The sequence below is a fragment of the Dromiciops gliroides genome, chromosome 2 (genome assembly GCF_019393635.1).
Source record: "Dromiciops gliroides isolate mDroGli1 chromosome 2, mDroGli1.pri, whole genome shotgun sequence".
NCBI lineage: Eukaryota > Metazoa > Chordata > Mammalia > Microbiotheria > Microbiotheriidae > Dromiciops > Dromiciops gliroides.
The window spans coordinates 260,023,334-260,049,426 of record NC_057862.1 but is presented as its reverse complement, the minus strand read 5'-3'; the positions used below and the strand labels follow the sequence as shown (position 1 = coordinate 260,049,426).

General features: G+C 40.4%; 1 protein-coding gene across 1 annotated transcript in view; it reads right to left on the bottom strand.

The window, feature by feature from the left end:
* RAD51B (RAD51 paralog B) overlaps positions 1-26,093 on the bottom strand; it is an 885,837-nt gene that overhangs the window by 62,134 nt on the left and 797,610 nt on the right. The window contains exon 9 of the mRNA XM_043986876.1: positions 21,412-21,515. Coding sequence (XP_043842811.1) covers positions 21,412-21,515 — 104 coding nt within the window. The remainder of the gene's footprint in view (positions 1-21,411; positions 21,516-26,093) is intronic.

Here is a 26,093-nt window from a genome sequence, read left to right as displayed (position 1 = left end):
ATCATCATTACTGGGAAGATAACTGGGTTATACCAACTATAATTTTACCAGTACCTAATGTTGCTCCCTTGATAATGTCTTCCCAACCCACTCCATGCTGACCTCCTACCCCAGCCTTTGGGTCTTGGCTATGAACTCCTTCATAAAAACTGCTTAGCCTTTTGAATTTGTTTAATCCCGCAACTCTGGTTTGACTTTAATTCAAACACTAATCCTATATTTCCAAGAGCTTGCTAAATGTTTCTAGTAGGATATTCTGTTGGCACCCCAGATTTCTCGGTCTATAATCTCAAAATCCAATATTAAAAGTTCTCTATTGAGAAGTGTGTTAGTAAATGTTTAACAACTGGCTCTCCAGGGGAAAAAAGTTCATGGGACACACTTTTTAAGTTTAATCTGCATTATAAACATTTCCCCTATCTCTTTCTTAAGCCTCGACAATCAACAAAATAACAAATCAAGTCCTTTTTTGTAGTGCTTGCTGATTTCCAAGGTGCGAATGTTCATAATCAAAAATTTAACAATCAGCTCACTAGCCTTTTGAACTGGCTAAGTCATACCCTTCACTTTATCTTTCCTCCAATATAACCAGGTCCTCTTTTAGGCTTCTCTCTCTCTCTCTTTGGGGCAATGAGGGTTAAGTGGCTTGCCCAGGGTCACACAGCTAGTGTCAAGTGTCTGAGGCCGAATTTGAACTCAGGTCCTCCTGAATCCAGGGCCAGTGCTTTATCCACTTTGACATCTAGATGCCCCCTACTCTATTTCTCTTCATAGCATCACTATTCTCTCCATCATCTAGACTCCCTCTCCTTTGCTTCCTGGCCCCTCCTCATTCAGTCAGCTTCCAAGTCTTGAGTTCTCCTTCAAAGTATTTCTCCCTTATGTCTCATGTCCTATCTATTCCATTCCCATTGCCCCCACCCATTTCATATTACCATATCACTCTATTTTTTTTCTGCAGAAGGATTAAGCTTAACTGGTCTCCTAGGACTCCTGTTTTCCCCTTTGCAATCAATCTCACATACCACTGCCAAATCTACCTTCCTGAAGTAGAGCCCCCAATTATGTCTTCACTAGTTTACTGATGGCCACAAAATACAGCCTAACCATGTCTACAAAGGCCCTCTATGAAATATAGCGCTAGTAGGTCTTCCTGAGATACAAGGCCCTCCCACAGAAAATCTGTAACTCGTGGACCCATGGCTCTCCAACACATATTCCAACCAGTGAGGACCACATTGTTTTTTGAACATTTCCTATTTTCCTCTCTTTAAACAAATACCAACCTGCAATCCTGCACTGGACTTGGGAGTCAGAAAAATCTGGGTTTGAATCCTACTCCTCCAGCTACACACACAGAGGATTAGTACTTGTATGAGTCGAGGCAAGTCTTATCTGAACCTCGGTTGGTCAGTTAGAATTGATTAATTGTCCCCTACAAGCCAGCGACTGTGCTAAGCCCTGGGGATACAAAAAAACCCAAAACAGTAAAAGACAGTCCTTGCTCTCCTAGCACTCACAGTTCAGGAAAGGAGACAACATGCAAATAACTTTGAACAAACAAGCTATATACAGGATAAAAAAGATAATCAATAGAGGGAAGGCACTAGTATTAAGGGGGATCAGGAAAGTCTTATGGAATATGGGCTTTTTGAATGAAATAATAATAGTACCTGTGTCGTTGGATTATTGTGAAGATCAGACAAGATAACGTATGTAAGACATTGCAAATGTAAAAATGCTACGGAAATAGGAGCAGCAAGGAGCACCAGGCCTAGAGTCAAGAAGACTCATTTTCCTGAGTTCAAATCTGGCCTCACACTTTGTAGCTGTGTGACCCTGAGCAAGTCACTTAACCCTTTTTGCTTCAGTTTCTTCATCTGTAAAATGAGCTGGAGAAGGAAATAGCAAACCATCCTTAGCCAAGAAAACCCCAAATGGGGTCATGAAGACTGAACAAAAAATTACTGTTACAGCTATGTGTATGCTTTCCTTATCACATCTATTAGATTATTAACTGCCTTTGGGAAGGCACTTCCTTCATTCTTCTCATCTAGGGTGTCTAGCACAAGGCCTTGAACACAGTACATATCAGTAAGTCTGTTGATTTTGAATTTGAATGCCTTCTAGATCTGCAAGTGAATCCCTAATGGTAACAACAAAGTTGAATTCTCTAACATGGTTTGAAAGGCAGTAGACTGGTAGGAATGGTGCAGATGCAAAAACAGAGAATACTTACTAACCTTGCATATGTGTAAAGGAGAAAAACAATATGTATATAATTAGAAGGCACAAAGAAAGCTATTCTTCCAGCTGCAGATGTGAGGAGCTTCACTTGTGGTTAAAGATTTTAAAATGTATTAGACATCATTTCTTGATTGTGAACGTAACACTAGATTTTTTGGTATATGAAAATGATGTCAAATATATTAGAGTTCACTGGACAGCCACTCATTTAACATATCACAGGCTCTTGGAAATTCCTGACTTTTGGACAACTTCAGTGGGCAAAGCCTCACTGTAATACAATGCTTGCTTTGTTTTAGGTAACAATCATTGCAAATGCTAGGCTGTTTAAATTAGTCAGATGTCCTGGACTTGTGAGGGCCCTGTATGTTGGGGTCAGTGGGACATTTCTTTCCCCTAGCCCCAGTTCTTATCAGAGTTGTGCAAACTAGGGTACAAGCCGGCATCCATTTCAAGAGAAGTTTCCTTGGGTCTCACAAACAACCAATGATTTTATAAAAGTAACTGACTCAGTATTGGCTACAATTATCAATTAGCATAATTAATCACAGGAACATTAACTGGATGCAAATAAAAGAGGCAACCTCACTTCACCCTTGGCTTGTGTCTTCTTGGTCTAAAGCAGTTTACCTGGCTTTGATGCCCAATCTAAACAATCTTCCAGAATACTTAAGCCTTACTGAAGGGATCTATCACCTCAGCAGCAACCGCTGACCTAAGGTCACACCCTGACCAGTTAGACTGGCTACTGCTACCAATGTTCCCTTGAAAGTGCCCAGAGCTGGGGCAGCTAGATGGCGCAGTGGTTAAAGCACCGGCCCTGAATTCAGGAGTACCTGAGTTCAAATCCGGCCTCAGACACTTGACACTTACTAGCTGTGTGACCCTGGGCAAGTCACTTAACCCCCATTGCCTGAAAAAAAACAAAAACAAACAAACAAACAAAAAAAGAAAGTGCCCAGAGCTAACAGGATTTGCTGCTCCCCATCTCTCCCAATTGCTTTAAATGACTGGAAATCCTATAAGGAACATTAACGTTTCAGGACTGGATTGTGTGTGAGACCTAAGGATTGGGAGGAGAAAGAGGGAGATGGTATTGAATATTTGTGCCCATGGCATATAATCTTTCTTGTATTGTCTGTAATAAAGAAGGTGAATAAATGGTCGTAGTTAGAAGTAAAAGTTGCTGTTGTGTGTCCTCCATTCTTGAAGAGGATCAATCACATGATGGGTTAATGCTTTGACCCAACTACTTTGGGCATTATACAACTCTCAAAGATGATAAGTAATAGATGAGCTACAATCTGCTCTGTTGGAAAGGATTCCCAAACTGAAAAAATCATAAGCCCTTGATGCATTGACATACTGAGAAAGTTAATATGGAAGTGGAAGAAGAAATGTGAAATAACTATCCTATAAAGAATTAGATAAAATCCACTATAGACATACATAAGTAATTAAAAATTAATAAATAAGGGCATCTAGGTGGCACAGTGAATAAAGCACCTGCACTGGATTTAGGAGGAACTGAGTTCAAATCCGACCTCAGACACTTGATACTTACTAGCTGTGTGACCCTGGGCAAGTCATTTAATCTTCATTGTCCTGCTCCCAAAAAATGAATAAATAGTTTTGTGCAATCAAGATGAAAGAAGATTTAAGGTCCATAATGGACCAATGGTAAATGTGAACTACCTGTGCTTTAAGACTACATAAAAAGGAGTAAAGAATAAAGGAATTGTAAGATGGCATTTCATTTTACTCAACACTGGCCAGACTATACTTAGTATTGAGCTCCATAATTTAAGAGAGATGTGTACAACTTAGAGATAGTTTACAGAGAAGACCCCAATTTTTTTAAAGGAATGTAAAACTAAATTTATGAGTAGGTATTATTTATCCCACAGACAAGAAGGGCCCCATAATGCTGAGGACATTGATAACCATCAAAGTATATGAAAAGTTACTCCACAGAACACAAGAGATTTTCCGTTTTGCATGTTCTAATGGCAGAAGTTTGAAATAGGTAAGATAGAATTCTCAAATGTTATCAATTCATTTCATCGTTTACTAACTCTCCTTATCTCTAAGTTTTTTTCTAACCACATAGATTCTCTTTTGTCTGAGGCAGTTTACAAACAACATTTGAGCGGAGATAGAGCCGGATGCTTTTTTCTCTGGATGGCTTCAATTCCAGTCCCCCATTTCTGAGAATACAAAGCACTCCAATGTGCCCTTCAATCTACGGTCTCTTCTGATCCTTTCCAGGGAGATTTGGACAATAACTACATTAGGGAAGAGGAGGCAAGTCATACAGGGAGATTTAAAATCATTCTAGTTCTTCCTCCAGTCCCTTTAACATTAGGATTAATATTAGAATATTAGGGTTGGAAGGGATCTTAGATAATATCTAGTCAAATCTACTCATTTTATATGAAGCAGTGGTAGAGAGCAGAGTTGTTCAACCACTCTACCACTCCTATTTAGCCCTGACTCATTGTCTACTACTGACTCATTGTCTACATTGGTTTTCTGGTAAAATACACCTACTCTGTTCTGGGAAGTTTTATTGAAGGATCTGCAACTCTCTTTCTTCTTTAGCTTGGAGTTCCCAGTCAGACGCAACGCTTCTGGCAAAACACCTCCATTTTTTATCTCTTTCTTCTTTGGGGAATGCTTCTTCCTCAACTGCCTCCTCCCAACTGCTTTCCTAATAAGTCCATTCAGACTAGCAAATAAGTGATGGTGCTTGACCTTGTTAATAGAAACAAAGTAAACATTTAAAACGAATAAAGGTAAATAGTCTTTCCCCATACCCAGAAGGAAAGGTTTCAGGCTCCTGTGAAAGAGCCCAAGGGAAGGAAAAATATACAGAATGACTGCCTTAGAATATGTCCTTGCGTCCACTTGGTCTAAACCATGTTACAGTGGCTGCTACCTCTGCCCAAGCACAGCTTCTTGCAGTCTCCCCTTCTATAGCTTCATGTGCTTCTCATCAGGAACTGGGCTCTTCAAGTCTCTCTTCCTATTTATTGGTCTGCCTTTTCTTTAAAAGGTCATCCGTGTGGACAGTCAGAGTGGAAAGAGCTAGGATTATAGCATCATAGATCTAGAACTGGAAGGGACCTTACAGATTATCTGATCAAAATCTCCTATTTCGCAAATGAGCAAACTGAGGCCCAGAGAGGTGAATTAAATTGTCTGCCATTAAAGTAGTAAGTGGCACAGTCAAGATTTGAACCCAGATCCCCTGACTCCAAATCGAGTGCTTTTTAAATTATAACACTCTGTTTTTCAAATACCTATAACCAAGTGGTTTCTTATTTCATCTTTTTTAGGGGTAACTAATTCTATCACCCAATCAAGGGCACAAATTTTAAGCAGGAAGTGGCAAGACTGGTCTTTAAAACAGACTAAGAGATAGAGGGAGGGTGTGTGTGGGGGAAAGAACCATTCTACCTCTCCAGGAAAATATTTAAACTCATGCATCTTCTCCCTGTCACTGAAGGTGACCACAAACTCATGGGTGAATGCAGAAATTCCTCTCAACTAATTCCAATCTGCTTGCAGGAGCAACCCAATGTTAACATGTGGTTATAAGCAGCAAAGGAACTAGAAAGCCAACAGTATGGAGTTCCAGGTGGATTCAGTCTCAATCACTTCCAGATCCGCTGGGGACCTCTAACCTCAGTTTTGACTTTCCCAAGCCTTGTAAAGACATTTCTGTTTCTGGAAGTGGCACAGTTTTGTAGTTCAGAATACTTATTTATCCCTTACCATCCCCATGTGCCATCAAGCCTGTGGGCAGAAATGAGCTGATGATTCAGCAAAAAAAGGTTAAGGGATGCAGAAAATAATCTAGCTTGGCTTTTCCAAAATTGCACTGGCAGTGGATTGGCTTGCTGAGGTCCATGAAACAGAGGACCAACACTCGAGCACACTTACTCTTTGTCTTGAATGCCAGCAATGTCAAACTTTGCCAAACCAATAGAGCAAGCCTACAGGTGTGGACCCTTGATGGAAAAAAAGCTCTCTTTACAGCATACAAACACAGAGAAGATGGGCAGGAACCCTTGACTGCTCTTAAATGTTGTGAAGGTCAGTGGGGGACAGGATGAGAAAAGTGATAGGAAAGCAAGTGATCACCATAGTAACTAAAAGTCCCCAGTCACTTACAGAAGCACAGAGCCAAGTTAATTCCTCAGTTTAATCCATTTTAGAGAACAGGCTACATCTGAGATATTGTATGGTATTGCAAAAACCAAACCAAACCAAAATCTGCAGTAGCATACTAAGCCTAAACATAGCTATCAAAAAAACTCCTGGGTTCCCCTTCATCTCCTCTGGCTTGCTCATCTTTTCTGTTTCCAGGAATTTAAGGAAAAAAAACCACCAACTAATAAAATTCTGTGACTAAAACTCTCAAATCAGTGATAGGAAGTAAAGGCCTGGTATCTTTTAAAGCAGCATTCCATGGTTCTGTGATATGCCACGGCACTTCCAATGGAGAAATCCTTGCCACAGAGCCATTGGCAGGCATCACCCCATGCCTGGGGGGACACTGGCTTCCAGTAACACCCACCAACTGATCGATTCTCATGACTCTGCATCAGATTCACTTCTGACACATGTGTAGCAAATAGCATGTCCCCATTTAAACACAGGCAAACAGCAGGGAATGTTTCAAAACCCAAATTTTATGAAGGGAAAGAGTATTTTTGAGCCAAAAGACAATGCCATGAGTAAAGGGGGAAGTCATGCCTTCACCCACTGCCACTTCTATCTTCCTTCCTCCCACACTCTCCTCTGGGAGGAACAGATACAGAATGTTTATGTTGATACATAGACATGAACCTTTGACCCTCTTTCCCATAGTGGGAAATACTATTAATAAAATGCAGAGTCTTCAGATTCAGTCTTCCACAGTAAGGGTGAAGCAAGAATACCATTCACTTCCTCACTCATTAGAATCTGTGTTGAACAAAGAGTTCACTTGTAGATATCCCATTTTGCTTCTGAATAAAATATAATCATTAACACCCTCATTACCCTGTATCTTTTCAGTAAAAGAATTCAAACTAGCATTACCCCTTATTCCCAATAATATTTGAATGTACATTAGAACCCATCACCCATAGCTAAGTGGGCATCTCCAATATTCAGTGATCCTTTCTTGGTACGTATAACATTTCACCTCCCACTTGGTATGACATTTTGGGGTCCATAGGGCATTGTGGTAGAGTAGAAAAGGCAATGGATTAATAGACAGGAAACCTAGTTGAGACTCTTCTGTAAGTGAATGGAGCAGAAGAAGAAAGAAAAATTTAGGCTGAATAAAATGAAAATTGTGTAGGAGACTTGAAGAAGATGAATTTGGTAAGACTTTGCAAAATTTTGGATAGATTTTAGAAAATTTGGAGAATAATCTCTAAGCCCCAAAACTAGTCCAGAGTCTACTTCCAGATCCCAAGAGAAGCAGGATCAAGGATAATTAAAGAGGATACAAAAAAGAATTAAGGAGGATTAAGAAAGCTTAGAAGCAAAACTAGAAGAAGTAGATCTAAGAAAGATAAAAAGTAAATAGTTGACAAGAAAAGGTAAGGTAAAGGAAGGAAAGACAAGTGGAACATTTAGAAGATTGAGTAAATTGACAGACTAGATCAGTGTGTGGGGCAAACTGATGAAACAGAATTGTTTTTTAGTTGTTTTGTCAGTCTTATATGACTCTCCATGACTCTATTTGGGGTTTTCTTGGCAAAGATACTAAAATAGTTTACCATTTCCTTCTCCAACTCGTTTTACAGATGAGGAAACTGAGGCAAATGGCATTAAGTATCACAGAGTCATATAGCTAGTAAGTCTCTAAGCCTGGATTTGAACTTAGGAAGATGAGTCTTCCTGACTCCAGGCCTGGTGTTCTATCCATCGCATCACCTAGGTGTCCTGAAATAAAACTAGTGTCAAGCTAAAGGGGAAATATATGTGGCCATGGCTATGTAGTAGATAAAGGCAAGGAATTAGAGTGGGGTTGTTAAGTTATTAAGACGCGGTCATTGACTGCAAACAGTTTTAACCAGGTGCTTAGAGGACAGCAAATTCAATGGTGAAGGGTCTTTAGTCTACCACATATGAGAGCTGGTTGAAGGAACTGGTCATGTTTATCCTTTAAGAAAGAAGACTCGGGGAACAGGATAGTTTTCTATAAGAATCTGAAGGGCTAACACGTGGAGGATGAGTTAGACAAGTTCTGTTAGGCTGAAGAGAGCAGAACTAAGAGCAATGAGTGAAGATGCATGGAGATAAATTTAGGCTTTTATGTCAGAAAAACCTTCCCAACAAATAGAACTGTGCAAAAATTGAATGGCTTGCCTCAAAAGTGGTGAGTTTGGGGCAGCTAGGTGGCGCAGTGGATAGAGCATCAGGAGTACCTGAGTTCAAATCCAGCCTCAGACACTTAACACTTACTAGCTGTGTGACCCTGGGCAAGTCACTTAACCCCAATTGCCTCACTAAAAAAAAAAAAAAAAAAAAGTGGTGGGTTTGCTCTCCTTGGAGGCATTCAAGAAGAGGCTGAATGACCGCTTTGACATCCCATCATTGGGATTCTTTTAGGGGAAGGGTTGGACTGGATGGTTGCCAGAGGCCTTGGGGTCTAGTCCCGGCTCAGCCATGATCTCTGTGTGACTTTGGGCAAATCCTGTCTCCTCTTTGGGCTTCACCTTATTCAACTACAAAATTTATCTAGAAAAATTACTAGATGACATTCAAGATGTCTTCTTACATCTAATGACTCTGTTATTTTAAATGGCAATAAAGTAGGAATGATAGGGTGTTGAGGAGCTGTGAGGAAGTAGCAAGGACAGGGCCTGGCTTGTGTAGTGTGACACATGGGGCCACTCTTGGCTGCTGTGGGGAGCATCTGAGGTGAGTGGAAGCTGATAGTGTGCAAACTTGTGCTAGATCATTTTTAAAAGGGTTTTACTATTGCCTTCTGCTTTTCCATTACTGTCATTTCCCCTAACTCCCCTCCTCCCCCAAGTGAACACTTCCTTGCAGCAAAGAACACTTAAACAAAGAAAAAAACTCATTTAATTAAATTAGACCAGCAGTTCTCAATTTTTTTGGTCTCAGAATCCCTTTCTATTCTTAAAAATTAAAGAGAATTCACCACCACCAAAGAGGTTTTATTTATGTGAGTTATATCAATCAATATTTAGCACGTTAGAAATTAAAACATTATGAAAGCAGTTTTGATCTCACAGAACCTTTGAAAGGGTCTTGGGGCTGAATGGGGTCCCCAGACCAGAATTTGAGAAGCACTGTACTAAACAATTTAGGAGTAAGAGATTTAATGGATGCAGTAAATGGGTGTTGCCTCCAACGAACTGAGGCCTGGAAAAAAGGTTGAATTTAGAAAGGCCAAGATCACTCACTGCATCCCGGGACATTACCAATTCAATGACTCTGGAGAAGAGAGTGAGGCTGACGATTTGGCCCAGCTCTGCCTCACTTAAATCCAATTCACACACAAGTCAAGACATCATCCTTGTGATGTCATTGGTCCCCTTTGAGAACAAAGGACAAGCAAAAACAACGACTGGCCAGCCTTGGAGATGAAAGAGGACTGCAATGATAGAGTGTTTTGGTGAACGTCAATGGACACTCTAGTGAGAATCAGTGGAGGGCTTGGCAAGGAGAGATTGGCAAGGGTTGGGAGGCACAGAGTTGCACTCTGGGCATTTGGCCTGGGGTGTTCTCCCTTGCACTGTCATTGTGAGGTGTGAAGGATGTGCCCAGGTGTCTGTGTCCAACAAAGTCTGTGGCTTGTTCTGCCCAGGACCTCCTATGAAGCTATGTTCCAGTGTGGGGAGCAAGTAAGGACACCCATGAAGTCAGCTCCAACCCTGCACTGCTGATCTGAATTGTGCCAACTGAGCTTGCTTCTGATTCCCTGAGCCTAACAAAGCACATTTGATGGCACTAGGCAACCTTAACATTAAATAAGCTCTAAACCACCTTTATTCCAGATATAGCTCAGATTCTCTTTTTCTGGTTTCTTGGATGCTGGGTTCCATTGTTTCTGATTCTCCCTTGTCCAGCCTATCCTACTGATTTACCTCTCTATTTTTTAACCATTACCATATGGTCTCTATGACTGCTGCTTTATGATACAGTCTGAGGTCTGAAAGTGCTAGTCTCCCTCTGTCTCTATCTCTTTTCATCATTTCCCTTGTTATTCTAGAATCAGGTTCTTTTTTTTTTCTTTTGGTGAGGCAATTGGGGTTAAGTGACTTGCCTAGGGTCACACAGCTAGTAAATGTCTGAGGCCAGATTTGAACTCAGGTCCTCCTGAATCCAGGGCCAGTGCTCTATCCACTATGCTACCTTGCCCCCAGGTTCATTTTTAATCTGATCAAAGAGCTTAATGATACTGCCTTAATTACATCTTAATTAATTAGGTAGAAGCAACTCCATGCTCCAAGTCAACAAATGAAGTGTGGAAGCTTACATCTATGCTACTTCTCCACTAAGTAAACTTCAGTGGCTTCCAATCGCCTCCAATATCCAATACAAAATGCTCTGTTTGGCATTAAAAGCCCTTCATTACCTAGTTCTCTCCTACCTTTCCAATGTACCATACTCTTTAACATGTACTCTTCAATCCAGCGACCCTGGACTCCTGGCTGTTCCACAAACAAGATACTCCATCTCTTGGCTTCAATTTTGTCCCAATGGTTGACTAATTAAAAAATACTATTCTCCCATCTTTTGAATCCCTTCCACCCATGCCATATGACATTTCATATTCTGGATTGCTAGCCCCACTCCCGCCACCATCTTTTTTCTTCCCTCCTACTCAATTGTTCCTAAGCAGAAAGTCACACAAGTATGCCAACTTGATCCACTATGAATAGGAGTAAACTAATCTCATTTGGGGAGGTAGCTAGGTGGCTCAATGGATAGAGTGCTGGGCCTAGAGTCAGGAAGACCTAAGTTCAAATCAGGCCTCAGATACTTATTAGCTGTATGACCTCAGGGAAGTCACTTAACCTCTGCTTGCCTTAATCTACTGGAGAAGGAAATGGCAAACCACACCAGTGTATTTTTTGGGGGGGAGGCAGGGCAATGATGGTTAAGTGACTTGCCCAGGGTCACACAGCCAATAAGTGTCAAGTGTCTGAGGCTGCATTTGAACTCAGGTCCTCCTGAATCCAAGGCCAGTGCTTTATCCACTGCGCCACCTAGCTGCCCCCACACTCTAGTGTGTTTGCCAAGACACCACCATGGACAGTGTGGCCCACATGATGAAGATGAATGACTGAACAACAATCTCAGGTGGCCCTTGCTGCTACCACAGCGATGCTTTGACTTTTCCCTGATTGACTCTTAAACCTTTTCTTTTCTCAACAAACCTCTCTACCAACTCTTCCCTATGACCAAGAGTGAGGGTACCTTACCCTTTACTGAGAAAAATTGAGGCAATCTACTATGAATTTCACTCTATAAATCAAAACCACTCTACATAGTTTCCCATTTATTTTTCCTCTGTCTCATTCTCTTTTTTTTCTTGTTCAGTATTTTATTATTTTCCAGTTATATATAAGGATAGTTTTAAACATTTGTTTTCATAGCATTTTCAGTTCCAAATTTTTCTCCCACCCTCCCTTCCCTCCCTCCTCCCCAAGATAGGAAGCAATCTAATATAGGTTATATATGTACAATCACATTAAACATATTTCTGTATTAGCCATATTGTGAAAGAAGAGCACAAGGAAAAAAACTCAAAAAAGAAGGAAAAAAACAGCCCCAAAGTAGAAACAGTATGGTTCAATCTGAATTTATAAACCACAATTCTTTTTTACTTTCTATTATGAAGTTTTTTGAAATTGTTTTGGACCATTGCATTGCTAAAAAGAGCCAAGTCTGTCACCATTGTTCATCACACAATGTTGCTGTTACTGTATACAATGTTCTCTTGGTTCTGCTCCTCTCAATCAGCATCAGCTCATGTAAGTCCTTCCAGGTTTCTCTGAACTCCTCCTGCTCATCATTACTTTTCACATTGATTTTTTAAAAACTTTATGTTCTAAATTTTTTTCTTCCCTTCCTCCTCATCCCTCCCTATGAAATCCAGCAATTCAATATAAGTCATACATGTGCAGTAATGTAAAACATCTTCTCATTAGTCAGGTTGTGAAAGAAAATAGACAAAATACCTTTAGAAAGAGGAGATAACAAATAAAATTATACTTCAATCTGTATCTCTGTTCATGGTTTGCATTTTTCATACATCCTTCTGATAGCATCCTGCTCATCATTTCTTTCACAGTTACTATTGTTAACTGTATTACCCTCTATCCTATTCCCTCCCCTTGATATTTACTCTATTATCCATCTTCCTTCACCCTATCCCTCCTCGAGGGTGGTTTTTGTTTTGTTTTGTTTTGCGGGGCAATGGGGGTTAAGTGACTTGCCCAGGGTCACACACCTAGTATGTGTCAAGTGTCTGAGGCTGGATTTGAACTCAGGTACTCCTGAAACCAGGGCCGGTGCTTTATCCACTGTGCCACCTAGCTGCCCCTGAAGGTGTTTTGTTTTTTACTGCCCCCTCCCCCAATCTTTCCTTCCTTCCATTGCCTCTCCTCCCCCCCTCCTCCCCTTCCCCTCCCACTTTCCCACAGGGCAAGATATATTACTATACCCTCTTGAGTGTCTATTACTATCCCCTCTTTGAGACAATTCTGATGAGAGTTAGGCTTATTCACTCCCCTGCTCCTTCCCCATCTTCCCTTCTAGTCCATAATCTTTTCCTTGTTTCTTTTATGTGAACTACTTTTCCCCAATCTGCTTCTCCCTTTCTCTTTCTTCCAATGCAATCCTCTTACCCCTTAACTTTATTTTAAAGATGTCATCATGGGTCATCTAGGTGACACAGTGGACAAAGCACCAGCCCTGGATCCAGGAGGCCCCAAGCCCACATCCATCCCCAGACATAAGCCACCCCACCCTGCCTGCTCTACAAAAAACAAGGATAGACAAAAAAATAAATGCTTTACAGATATCATCCCTTCATGTTCAGTTCACACCTGTGCCCTCTAAGTATATTCCTTTCAGCTGTCCTAATACTTAGATCTTATCAGTTAGGAGTATTATCTTCCCATGTAGGAATGTAAACAGTTTAATCTTTTAATATCCCTCATGATTTTTTTCCTTTTTATGCTTCTCTAGGGTCTTGTGCATATGTGGATATGTATATCTGTAATTACTCTCTTTTTCACAGCCAAACTCCTAGAAAAAATTATTCATACTTGTGGCTCAATATTTGTACCTCCATTTCTCCATTTCCCATCCACTTTTCAAGCCTTGCAATGCAGCTTCCAACCCCAACACTGGATTGAAATTGCTCTCTCCATAGTTTAATTAGGTAAATTGCGAAGGAGAAAGTACCACAATTATGCCAAGTTGGTCTGCTACAAATATAATTAATCTAATCTCAGTTGGGGAGGTAGCTAAGTGGCTCATTGGATAGAGTGCTGGGTCTGGAGTCAGGATGACTTGAGTTCAAATCCAGCCTTTTAAATCCAAACTTTTAAGTGTCAGATCCAGTGGTCTTTTCTCCATCTTGACCTCTCTTGACACTGGTGATCATCATGTCCTCCTGGATATTCTTTCCATCTTTGGCTTCCATGACAACTCTTGGTTCTCCTACCTTGTCTGAGTGTTTCTTCGCGATCACCTTTGTGAGATCATTATCATCTGTCTCCCACCCAATAAGCATGAATGTCTCCTAAGTCTCCAGAATGAGTCCACTTCTTTTAGCTCCCATGGGGTTTAATGATTGTTTCTATGAAGATGAACCCCACATTTACATATTGTACTCTAATCTCGCTCTTCAGCTTTAGTCCTGTGTCACCAGTGGCTTGCTGAACAATACCTCCCTAAACATCCTAGAAACATTTCAAATTCAACATGGCTAAAATAGAACTCAGTATTTTTCTTCCTAAAATTGTCCCTCCTCAGGGGCAGCTAGGTGGCACAGTGGTTAAGGCACCAGCCCTGGATTCAGGAGGACCTGAGTTCAAATCCGGCCTCAGACACTTGACACTTACTAGCTGTGTGACCCTGGATAAGTCACTTAACCTTCATTGCCCTGCGCAAAAAAGCAAAAAATTAAAAAAAAAACCAACAACAACAACAACAGCAACAACAAAAAACAAACTGTCCCTCCTCCAAAATTTTCTATTTCTTTTAAGGCCTCCATAATCCTTCTAAGTTCCCTGGTTTGCAACCCTGAAATCATCCTTGGTTCTCCCCTTTCCTTATATCCCATGTTCAATTACTTGCCAAGTCTACTGATAATATTTGCATCACCTATTTTATATCTCCTTCTCCCTACTCACCTGGCCAGTGCCTTGGTTAGGTCCCTTGTTATTCCTTGTATGGACTACTGTAATTGCTTCTTGCTTAGTTTACTTGCTTCTAGTCTTTCCCTTATCCAAACCAAAAAATTGTCAAATTAATAATACCCCCCAAATATAGATGGGACATGTCATTATCCTACTCAAAAATCTCTAATAGCTCAATATTGTTTCTAGAATAAAATATAACCTCAGCCTGGCATTTAAAGCTATTCACAAAATGGCTCCCACCTACCTTTCTATATTTATTTCATATTAGTTAGTATTTATAGAATGCATTATGGCTTGCCAAACATTTTACAAACATTATCTTATTTGGCCCTCCTACAACCCTAAGAGGTAAATGTTATTATGAATTATCCCCATTTTACAGATGGGGAGACTGAGACAGACAGAGGTTAAGTGATGTGCCCAAGGTCACACAGCTAGAAAGTGATTGAGGCCTCATTTGAATTCAGGTCCTCCTGATTCCAGTGCAGCACTCTATCAACTGGCTATTTCCTAAACCTGACATTCCATGCCTCTGTACAGTTTCCTTCAAAGCTCAGCCCAGTTACCATCTACTACAAGAAGTCTTTCTTAATCCCTTCTAGTTTCATGCTCTCTTTCCTCAAATTATCTTCTCTTTATTTATCTGTGTACATGTTGTATTCAATCCACCCCTTACCTCCCAATATAAATTCTCTGATGGAAGAGACTGTCTCATTTCTGCTAATGTATCACTACTATTACAGGGTTTTGTATATAGGAGTTACTAAATACAGAGGGAATTGAATCTTTTTCTTTTCCAGCCCACTTAGCTGTTGGGAGCAGAAAGGGTCACTGCCCAGAGGAACTGGTCTCCAGAGAGACTGTGTATAAAAACAGAACCAGTCAGGTTAGAGAACTAGAGCAAGCTCTGACAATGAGTGACTAATTAAAATGGACGTCACCTAACCCCTATGGGAGTGTACCCTAGCACTAACCTTTGAGCCTCTGATGTTTAGAGGGCATGATAGAAGTAGAAGGATGGGCTATGTGGCTCTGAATCTCCCACTTCTCTATGTCAGATTTCCTAGAAAGACCGTCTGTTTGTGCAGGAGTCATATGTTCTACCAGGAGGAAAAGGAAGGCTTTTTAAAAAAGTAATAAACATTTTAATTTATAGTTTTGTGTTTCAATTTTTATCCCTTCTTCCCTCCCTCCCCTTCCTCTCCCTGAGGTGGTAAGCAATCAGATATGGGTTATACACATACAATTATGGAAAACATTACCATATTGGTAATTTTGTATAAGAAAATTTGAATAAAAGAAAAAAATGAAAGAAAGTGAAAAATAGCATGCTTCAGTCTGTGTTCCATGAATATCAGTTCTTTCTTTGGAGGTGGATAGTATGTTTCATCAATAGTGCTTTGGGATTGTCTTGGAACATTGCATTGTTGAGAATAGTTGTCATTCACAGTTCATCTGTCTCTGTGTATAACATTTTCTTGGTTTTGCTCACTTCACTATACATCAGTTCATACAAGTCTTTCCAGGCCTTTCTGAAATCATCCTGCTTGTCATTTCTTCAAGCATAATAATATTCCATCACCATCCTATACCACAACTTGTTTATCCATTCCCTAATTGATTTCTTTGATTTCCAATTCTCAGCCACCACAAAAAGAGCTGCTATAAATATTTTTGTACAAATAGGTCATTTTCTCTTTCAGGGGATGTTTTTGGGATATAAATCTAGCAGTGGTATTTCTGGATCAAAGGATATGCACAGTTCTATAGCCTTTCGGACATTGCTCTAAAATGCTCAGAAAAGGAGGGCTTTAAAGTAGAACTTTCACTTAGGACCATGGGGCAACTGTGCAAACACATTTTTATTTGGGAAGTTCTAATCACAGTCCCTTTCTGAATATATTCCCCTAACAAAGAATATTGCAAAGTGACAATTTATTGGCCAGGCTCACCCCATCTTGAAAACAGTGGCTCAAAAAGCATGCTGTTGTATTCAGTCATGTCCAATTCTTTGTGACTCTATTTGGGGTTTTCTTGGTAAAGATACTAGAGTGTTTTTGCCATTTCCTTGTCCAACTCATCTTACAAATGAGGAAACTGAGGCAAACAGGGTTAATTGACTGGCCCAGGATCACACAGCTAGTAATTGTCTGAGTCTACATTTGAACTCAGGTCTTCCTGACTCCAGACCCAGCACTCTATCCACTATGCCACCTAGTTGCCCAAGAAATATTTGGGGGATCATCAATTTTCTTTTTTTCTGAATGCAAAGGTAGAAATAGGAATCATCTACCTTAGCATGTGTTCTGTTTCTTTCAGACAACAGCAAGGATAATACCCATTTGCATGCTCTGCATGGAACACAGCTCACCACATTTATTTATTCTGACTTAAATACTGCATCTTTTTGGCAAGCCAAACCTAGGCTAAATTGGCCAGATATTGTACCTTGGTGGCTAATCCCACCACTTTTGTTTGATGTCCTGAAAAAAAAAAATTCTAGAGTTAACATTCCACCTGTCCCTTTTTGCCATGTTTCTGATCTGGTCACCCTCTCTTGGGGATGCTCTGACTGTAGGAATGTGGGAAGGGAAGGGGGGCAGGTGGTTAGATTTCACACATGAGCAACTCTGAAAAGGTAGAGAACATTCATAACCAAAGCAATGTACTTGGCTGGAATTCTGTGTTCCCTTTGCTATTACTGCAGAGCGTTGTACTTAAATAAAGGTCTCTTCCTCCCCTGAATTTCCCTGCCACATAATCAAGCATTTCCTTAGACTAGATGACTATAAAATAATTCCCTACTTGTCCGAGTACTGGAAAGGCTTTGGTCCCATAAATGAAGTACAAAGCATCATAGGAATTTTTGTAAAGATAAGGGTATTTATAGCTAAGTCAGAACAATTGAGGTTGAATTCCCGTTTGGAAAGGAGAGGGACAAGGACAAAAAAAAATAATTTGAATCTCAACGAATCAGAGAAATCATATGTTTGAGTGTTCTAGTCCTTTCTATGACTTGAGGGTGGGGGTGGGGGTGGGGAAGAGAAGGGAATGCACTCTCTGCTAACTTGGAGATGATGACGAAGATTTTATTTCTTCTTTAACCAGAATCATGAAATCTTCCACCCCAGTTAGTGTAAGTCAAGACATATACAAGTATTGTTCCCTTTATCATAGAAAACCTTGAATTGTAATGGAAAGAGGCAATGTTTTATCCACCAGTCAGACAAAGGTTTCTCTCCTACCCCTACTCAGAACAGCGGATAGACCCTTCCCTCAGACTGAATTACTTGAATCTAGCAGTCAGGCCCCTTTCCAGGAACTGATTCTAATTAAGTTTAGAAAGGAGCCTTTCTCCTGCCTCTCATACAATGTATTTCCAGCAGTCTGGCCCTGCAGAAAGCAGGACTTGGGAAGGCAGAGCAGTTTAACAGTAACAGGCATCATCCTTGGCCTTCAAAGAGAAAATGTGTTTACATGTGTGTGGGAGGTAGTGGTGGTGGTGGGGAGGTGGCAGATGAGAAAGGTGTCAAAGTGGTTTCTCCTGAATGTCTCTTTTTCTTTCCATCTAGGTTGCCATCATCATCATCAACAAAAAATGTCAATGTCTTTCTTGCGACTTTTTGAGGCTTTTACTTTCTGCTCTCCCTTCCCCTACTTTCTTTTTCCTAAAACAAACAAACACATAAAAACATGGTCAATCTACCTATTACTCTCTGATCAGATGCTCAGGAAATTTTGCAATATTCAATTCAGTTTACCAAGCATTTATTGAGCTCTTACCACATGCAAAGAAAAAAGTGAAAAATAGTTCTTGCCCCTCAATAAGCTTACAAACTACTGGGGGGAAAGGACTTGGAGAGAGAGGATAACATGTACATAGACAAAAGAAAAGCTATATACCAACTATATGTAAAATAAATTCAAAATAATTTCTGGGGATATGGATGGGGAGAGCACTAGCAAGGAAGGGGTTGGAAGGCACTGTTCAGGAAAGGCCTTATATGGGAATAGTAACCCGAGCAGAACCTTGAAGAAATGTAAGTATGGCAGAGGAGTGCACTCTTAGTGTGGGGAGGACAAACTTCTTTTTTCTTTTGTTTCCTAATAATAAACATTTTTATTTATAGTTTTGAGTTCCAAATTTTATCCCTCCTTCCCTTTCTCCCCTCCCCTCTCCCTGAGGCAATAAACAATCAAATACAGGTTACACATGTGCAATTATGTAAAACGTTACCATATTAGTCATTTTGCATATGAAAAGTTGAATAAAAGAAAAATGAAAAAGTGAAAAATAGCATGCTTTGGTCTGTGTTCAATAAATATCAGTTCTTTCTTTGGAGGTGGATAGTATGCTTCAACATTAGTCCTTTGGATCATTGTATTGCTGAGAAGAGTTAAGGAAGGACAAATTTTTCAAAGGCATGATCATGAGAGATAGAGTATAATGTTCAAGGATGAGCAAGCAGGCTAGCGTGACCTGAAAGTAGAATGTGCTATAAGTCTGGAAAGTTGTGGGGGCAGACTGTGGAGTGCTTTGAAGGCTAAATAAAGAAATGCACGGGTTATCCTAAAGGCAATGGTGACACATTTTAGCTTCTTGTGCAGAAGGGTGGTTTGGTCAGATCTGTGTTTCGAGGTCATTTGGGTAATTTTGTGGATGATTGATTAGAGGGGACAGGCTGGGAAGGAGGAGACCAGTTGGGAACCTATTTTAAGAATCCAAATCCAGGGGCAGCTAGGTGGCGCAGTGAATAGAGCACCGGCCCTGGATTCAGGAGGACCTGAGTTCAAATACAGCCTCAGACACTTTACACACTTACTAGCTGTGTGACCCTGGGCAAGTCACTTAACCCCAATTGCCTCACCAAAAGCCAAAAAAAAAAAAAGAATCCAGATCCAGTTGAGAGAATCAACAAAATTTAGCAACTGCTTGACTAGGGGAGGTAAAGGAGAGGGAAGAGTCCAGGATGATTACAAGCTTTTGAAACTGGGTCACTAAAAGTATGATAAAACCCTTAATAGAAATAGGGAAGTTTGGAAAAGTAGAGGAATGGGTGGGGCTTAAAGGGACAGAATAATGAGTTTGTGATACAGATGAGCTATCCAAATGAAAATGTCCAGCATTTGGTATCTAGAGATCAGGACAAAGGAAAAGGCCAGTTCCAAACCACGATCCCTATACTTTGTTTATTACCGTCATTTTCCTCATCCCCCTCCCACCTGAATCTTGGACACTGGGCTCTGATAGGTCAGATTTCATCCAGAACCAGGTCTCCACTTCACTCATCAATTGTTTCCAAATCATGACGCTTCATATATTCCTCCCTTCTCCCCCAATCCTCATAGCTCCCTTATTTATGTGTTATCTTCCCTTTATAGAAGGCAAGGTCTTTGAGAACAGCGACTGTCTTGCACACTTATATTTGTGAAGTGTTTAATAAACGCTTCATCACTATCACCCTTTGAAGTCATCAGGGAAACTGATGGAATCACCACAAGAGAGAGTCTAGGGGGGGCAGCTAGGTGGTGCACTGGATAAAGCACTGGCCTTGGATTCAGGAGGACCTGAGTTCAAATCCAGACTCAGACACTTGACACTTAACTAGCTGTGTGACCCTGGGCAAGTCACTTAACCCTCAGTGCCCTGCCCCCCCCCCAAAAAAAAAAGAAAAAGAGAGTCTAGGGAAAGAAAAGAAGGGCTGGGACAGCCCTGGGGCCACCTGCTCTTAGGAGGTGTGAAATGAATGATGATTCTGCAAAGAAGATGGAGAACATGCAGTAAAACAGGCATGAGGAGAACCAGGAGAACCAGCAATGCCGCACAAGCCGAAGAAGAAGAGGGAAATCCAGAAGGAAGGTGTGGCCCAGGGTGTCAAAAGCGGCTAATAATTAAGAAGGATGAGCACTGGAAAAGCTCATAGGATTTGGAAATTAAGAGATCATTGATAAAATGAGAGGGAGCGGTTTCAGTTGAGTGACGGGATCAGAAGCCAGATTGCAAAGGGTGGAGAGTGAGCAGGACGTGCACAGAGAGTGCTCCATCTTTGCCCTTCTACTCACCAGTAATTCACTCTTTACTCCCGCATTAGAGAATTCCTCTCTTCCTTCATGAAGAAGCCTTTCATCATCCCCTCAACTGCTACCATCTGCCCTCTCTAGCTACCTAGCACACAGTAGGTGCTTAGTAAATGTATATTCCCTTCCCCTTCCCTTCTCCTCTTGTCTTAGTTAAAAGAAGATAAGATGAATGTGAAAAGGTAGGTTGCAACCAGATTATGGAGAGCTTTGTTTGGACTTTTGTTTTGTAGGTAACTAGGTGGCACAGTGGGTAGAGCACTAGACCTAGCAAGTCAGGAAGACTTGAGTTCAAATCTGACCTCAGACAATTACAAGTCACTGAACCACTGTTTGCCTCAGTTTCCTCTTCTGTCAAATGGGGATAATGATAGCACCTACCTCCCAGGTGAGATTAATAATTATAAAGTCCTTAGTGCAGTGCCTGGCACATAGTAAACACTTTATACTTAGCTATTATTAATGAGAAGCCAATGGAGTTTTTGATTGGTGGCCTATGTAATCAGAACTGTGAATTGGCAACTTTGATGAGACAGCATTGTATAGGGTGGAAAAACAGAGGAAAGTAGAGGTAAGGAGACTGACAAAGAGACAAGTAAGGTATTATGAGGACCTGCTCTAGCATGGTAGAAATGGGAATGTCAGTGATGGAATTAATACCAGACAAAGGACTTACCTGTCTTGTCTTTGAGTCAAGATACCGGAAAATCAGCCTGGTGTTCACACTGTGACTCCAAGTATTCCCTAAAGCAGCTGCCATACAACTGGATCCAGAAGTACCTGAAATCAACCACATGTACTATGTAGATATAAGTCCAGTCATTGTCTAGATGGTATCTCTAGGGATCATGTTAGTAGCCACAAAGTTAAGGAGTTTAAGTATTATTTGGTTTTCTTTGGGGGAAATGGGGTGGTATTCAGACTTGTGATTTCACCAGTTTAGGGAACTCATAGCATGGAGCTTTCCTTGACCAAAGCAGATAAGCAATTTATCTGTCACTTATCATAGATAGGTCTTAGAGCATTATATGAGCCAGTGACTTGTCCAAGATCTTACAGTTAATATGTGTCAAAACCTGAACCCAAGTTTTTCTTATTTCAGAGCTTATCTTCAAAACATTCTGCCACCACACTTCCTAGATTGAAAGTAAATGCTGGAGGGGCAGCTAGATGGCGCAGTGGATAGAGCACCGGTCCTGGAGTCAGGAGTACTTGAGTTCAAATCCAGCCTTACACACTTAACACTTACTAGCCGTGTGACCCTGGACAAGTCACTTAACCCCAATTGCCTCACTAAAAAAAGGAAAAAAAAAAGAAAGAAAGTAAATGCTGGGGGCAGCTAGGTGGCACAGTGGTTAGAGCACTGGCCCTGGAGTCAGGAGGACCTGAGTTCAAATCTGGCCTCAGACACTTGACACTTACTAGCTGTGTGACCCTGGGCAAGTCACTTAACCCCAATTGCCTCACTAAAAAAAGAAAAAAAAAAGAAAGTAAATGCTGGGGGCAGCTAGGTGGCACAGTGGTTAGAGCACTGGCCCTGGAGTCAGGAGGACCTGAGTTCAAATCTGGCCTCAGACACTTGACACTTACTAGCTGTGTGACCCTGGGCAAGTAACTTAACCCCAATTACCTCACAAAAAAAAGTAAGTGCTATGGATCCTGAAGAGTTTAGCCACCATGAAAGCAATCAAATATATGCTAAGTATACCTTTTAATCACAATCCAGGAGTTTATACTTAAGTCCATGGGCCCCATTCTACAACTTCATAAAAGCAGGCATTATTTTGGCACTGTGGCACAACCACCTGTGGATTAAAGTCCAGGTTATGGCTCCCCTCACATGTAATTTCTTATGATAAACCTTTCCTAATTAATAATGATGATGGTGGCTAACATTTATATAGTGCTTACTATATATGCCAGGCACTATGATAACTAAGCACTTTATAATTATCTCATTTGATCTCCCTAACTTGGATATAGATGCTATTATTATCCTCATTTTATATATGAGGAAACTGAGGCAAACAGAAGTACTGTGGCTTTTCAAGGGTCACATAGCTAGAAAGTATTTGAGGTTAGATTTGAATTCAGGTCTTTCTGACTCCAAGCCCAGAGCTCCACTGTACCAACAAGCTGCTTGACTTCTAATTGTTAGTGCTTTCTCCTTCCTCAAATTATATATATATATATATATAATATATATACACACACATACATATACACACATATACATATACACACATATTATATATATACCTATATATGCATATGTATGTGTGTATATATATACATATAAATACATACATACATATATATATATATATATATATGTTTGTTTACATGTTGTATCCCCATAGAGGAATGTAAGTTCCTTGAAGGCAGGCATTGCTTTTCATATTCTCCCCCCAAAAAATATCTTAAGTGCGTTGCACAGTGCCTTTCCCATAGTAGGTGATTAATAAGTGTTTATTGAATTAGTTTGGATAAAAATCTTCCTATATAAATTAGTTAATATGTTTTTCTGTGTCAATGTAGACAGACAGCACATCTATTTGAAATTCCTTGAGATTTCTTAAGTTTCAGAAACCAGAATATTCCTTTCCTTTTACCTCAACTCCAGCCCTTTGATATGTCTAGTCTGTCTTATATATTTATCTTCTGAATCAGAAATGATCCTTAACTTTTTCAGGTCCCATAAAGGATTTCTATAAATTAGAATTTGTGGCAAACCCCTTATAGATCTGTCCTCAAATCCATAATGACCCAATTCTGAGCTTAGCTCATGGTCCATCTGATTTATGCAATGCTGGACCTTGCTCAATGGGCTGCCCATTCAACTCTATAAACAGTCTGGGAATATTAATTCTTTATCCACTTGGTTTTTCCTATGACCCCAATTTACTAGGAAACAAATCAGTTGATCAGGAATTTTTTTTTTGGAGGGGGAAGGGGTAATAGTAATGCATAAGTCTCAACCCCACAGGACAGAAGGATAAAGTTACTTTTTATTGGTAGAAGTCATAGCCAGAAATCATAGTCAAAGGCTTAGAAGTAGAAGGGACCTTCGAAGTCTTTTAGTTCAACTCACTCATTTTCTAAAGACATTCTAAGGACATTCCAGCACTCTTTCTACTGCCCCTTACTTTAGTCATAGGAGACAGAGTAAAATAATTGTTGTACTGCTCGATGGTCTCTGGATGGGTGAGTTACCTAAGGGGCAATGCTGTCCCTAGCACCAACTGCCACCACTGAAATATTGAAAATCAAGCTTTAGGAGACGTTTCTGTGGGTGAAGGCTTAAATATACAGCACCACAAGAGTAAAGATGACAGACTCTTAAAAGATAACAAAGCCCTCTCTCAAATTACCTAAGTCTCTTGTTCTGCCTTCGAAGCTGATAATAGGCCCCAAGGAAGACTGAAAATTCTTCTGGATGACTGGTCTTTGGAAAGACATTGACTAAGGGTGTGATGTCAGCATCTTATCAAACATCTGAACTCTGCACATCCCTCAGGCAAGTGTTCAGCTTCCTCTGTTCTGATGTGCACTGATAACCAAGGGCAAGGGGTTTCCAGAAATGCAATACATGTCCCAGTTTGGCAAGTTGCTTAACCTGATTCAGTGAGCCCTTCAGGTGGCTTGGAACTGAATAGCCCCTGGATATAGGATTGGCAATGCTGGACAGAACTGAGAGGAAGGATGTTCCTGATTTGACTTTGTGTAACAGTGACTTGAATTTTAAGAAAACATTGGGAAATTTGAAGGGATGAGGAAGGGTTGGTTGAGGTCAGTTGGGGGCAGGAAATAGGAGAGCAGACAGATATATTTCACTTTTTTGAAATAATGGCTCAATTTTAAACTTAGTAACATTCTCAACAAAGGCATACATGCAAATATGTGAAGTTGAATCTCAGGTACTGCTATTTAGTAACATCTAATACTTTTCCAACCAGGAAACTCAATGTTTTTTAAAATTATTTTTATTCTCTCAAATTCCAAATAGTTCTATAAAGCAATAGAAATTATCTTCATTTTCCATGGAAGAAACTGACACAAGGAGAAATTTGTTTGTTTTTCAGAAAAAAATTAACCCAGACTAACATCGCTGAATTGAGCAACATAATGTCCTGTGTCACTGACCTATTTGACCTGACTGTGAAATATAAAACTGAACCTGTTATGGCTAGTGGGAAAAGTGATAGTCACAGGACCTGAATTTGGATCTTCACTCTGTTGCTTGCTAGTTGTGTTACATTGGGCAAGTCACTTAACTTGTTATTTTAGGCCTCAGTTTCTTTATCAGTAAAATGAAGGAGGTGGATTAGATGACCTACAAAACGCTTCTATCTCTAGACCTCTGGATCTTTGAACATGTTCTTCTAAACCAAACTGAAGTTGCAAAATTAGGGGCATAATTCTTTATGACTGAGGGGTTTAGAATGGCCCAAGGCATATTTGAGTATTTTATTGTACCCTGTGTTGCTAAAAAATAAATGAACTGGGGCTTTAAAAACCTTTTCATTAACCAGAGAATTTTTTTTAACATAGCAGGATCTGACCTGTAATTGATATCTTAGGTATAGACTATAAAGCAACTCTTTTGCTTAGTTCCCAGAATCCTCAGTGTCTCTCTCAGGGACTGTCAGTAAATCACCTAACTCGCTCTGTGATTGTTTTTCCATCTGTAAAATTTGAATAGTAATACTTGCCTCCAGGTAACAAAAGGTCCTTGGTGACCATTTAGATGAAGTTAACTAGATACATATAAATGACAATGATGGTGATGATGATGGAACATACAATTTAAACTAGAGAAGCCCCACACTTTGGTTACTGCACTTTAGTCATTGCCCTTTCATATTTTAATTTTTGTTAATAATAGTTGAGGTAGCAGTGGTGTAATTAAAACTCTAGAAAAGCGGTTTTGTAGGAGCATCTTCCACCTCAAACTGTCTTTGAGATCAAGTACATACTTTGCTGGGGCTGAGAGGGTAAGTGGGGAGCAGGGTAGCAAAGCCAATCTTTCACTTAAGCCAAAGGGCCATCCCAGCTTACCAGTATGCCTAGCTTGGTTGGGTCCTTGAGCAATCAAGATCATCACTATTGTATATGTTTGGATTCCCCAAATCATAAACCCATTTATACTAGGTTGTGTCAGTATTTACCTGTAGGAGGGAGAGGCCAGCTTCTGATGGGAAACCTCCTCCTCTGAAAACATTTCAAATTATGGCTATGGTGCAAGACAGTTCTCAGAGAGTACTCCAAAAGACAAATTCTCACATTTTAGAACAGCAAATGTGTGGGGCGGCTAGGTGGTACAGTGGATAAAGCACCGGCCCTGGATTCAGGAGGACC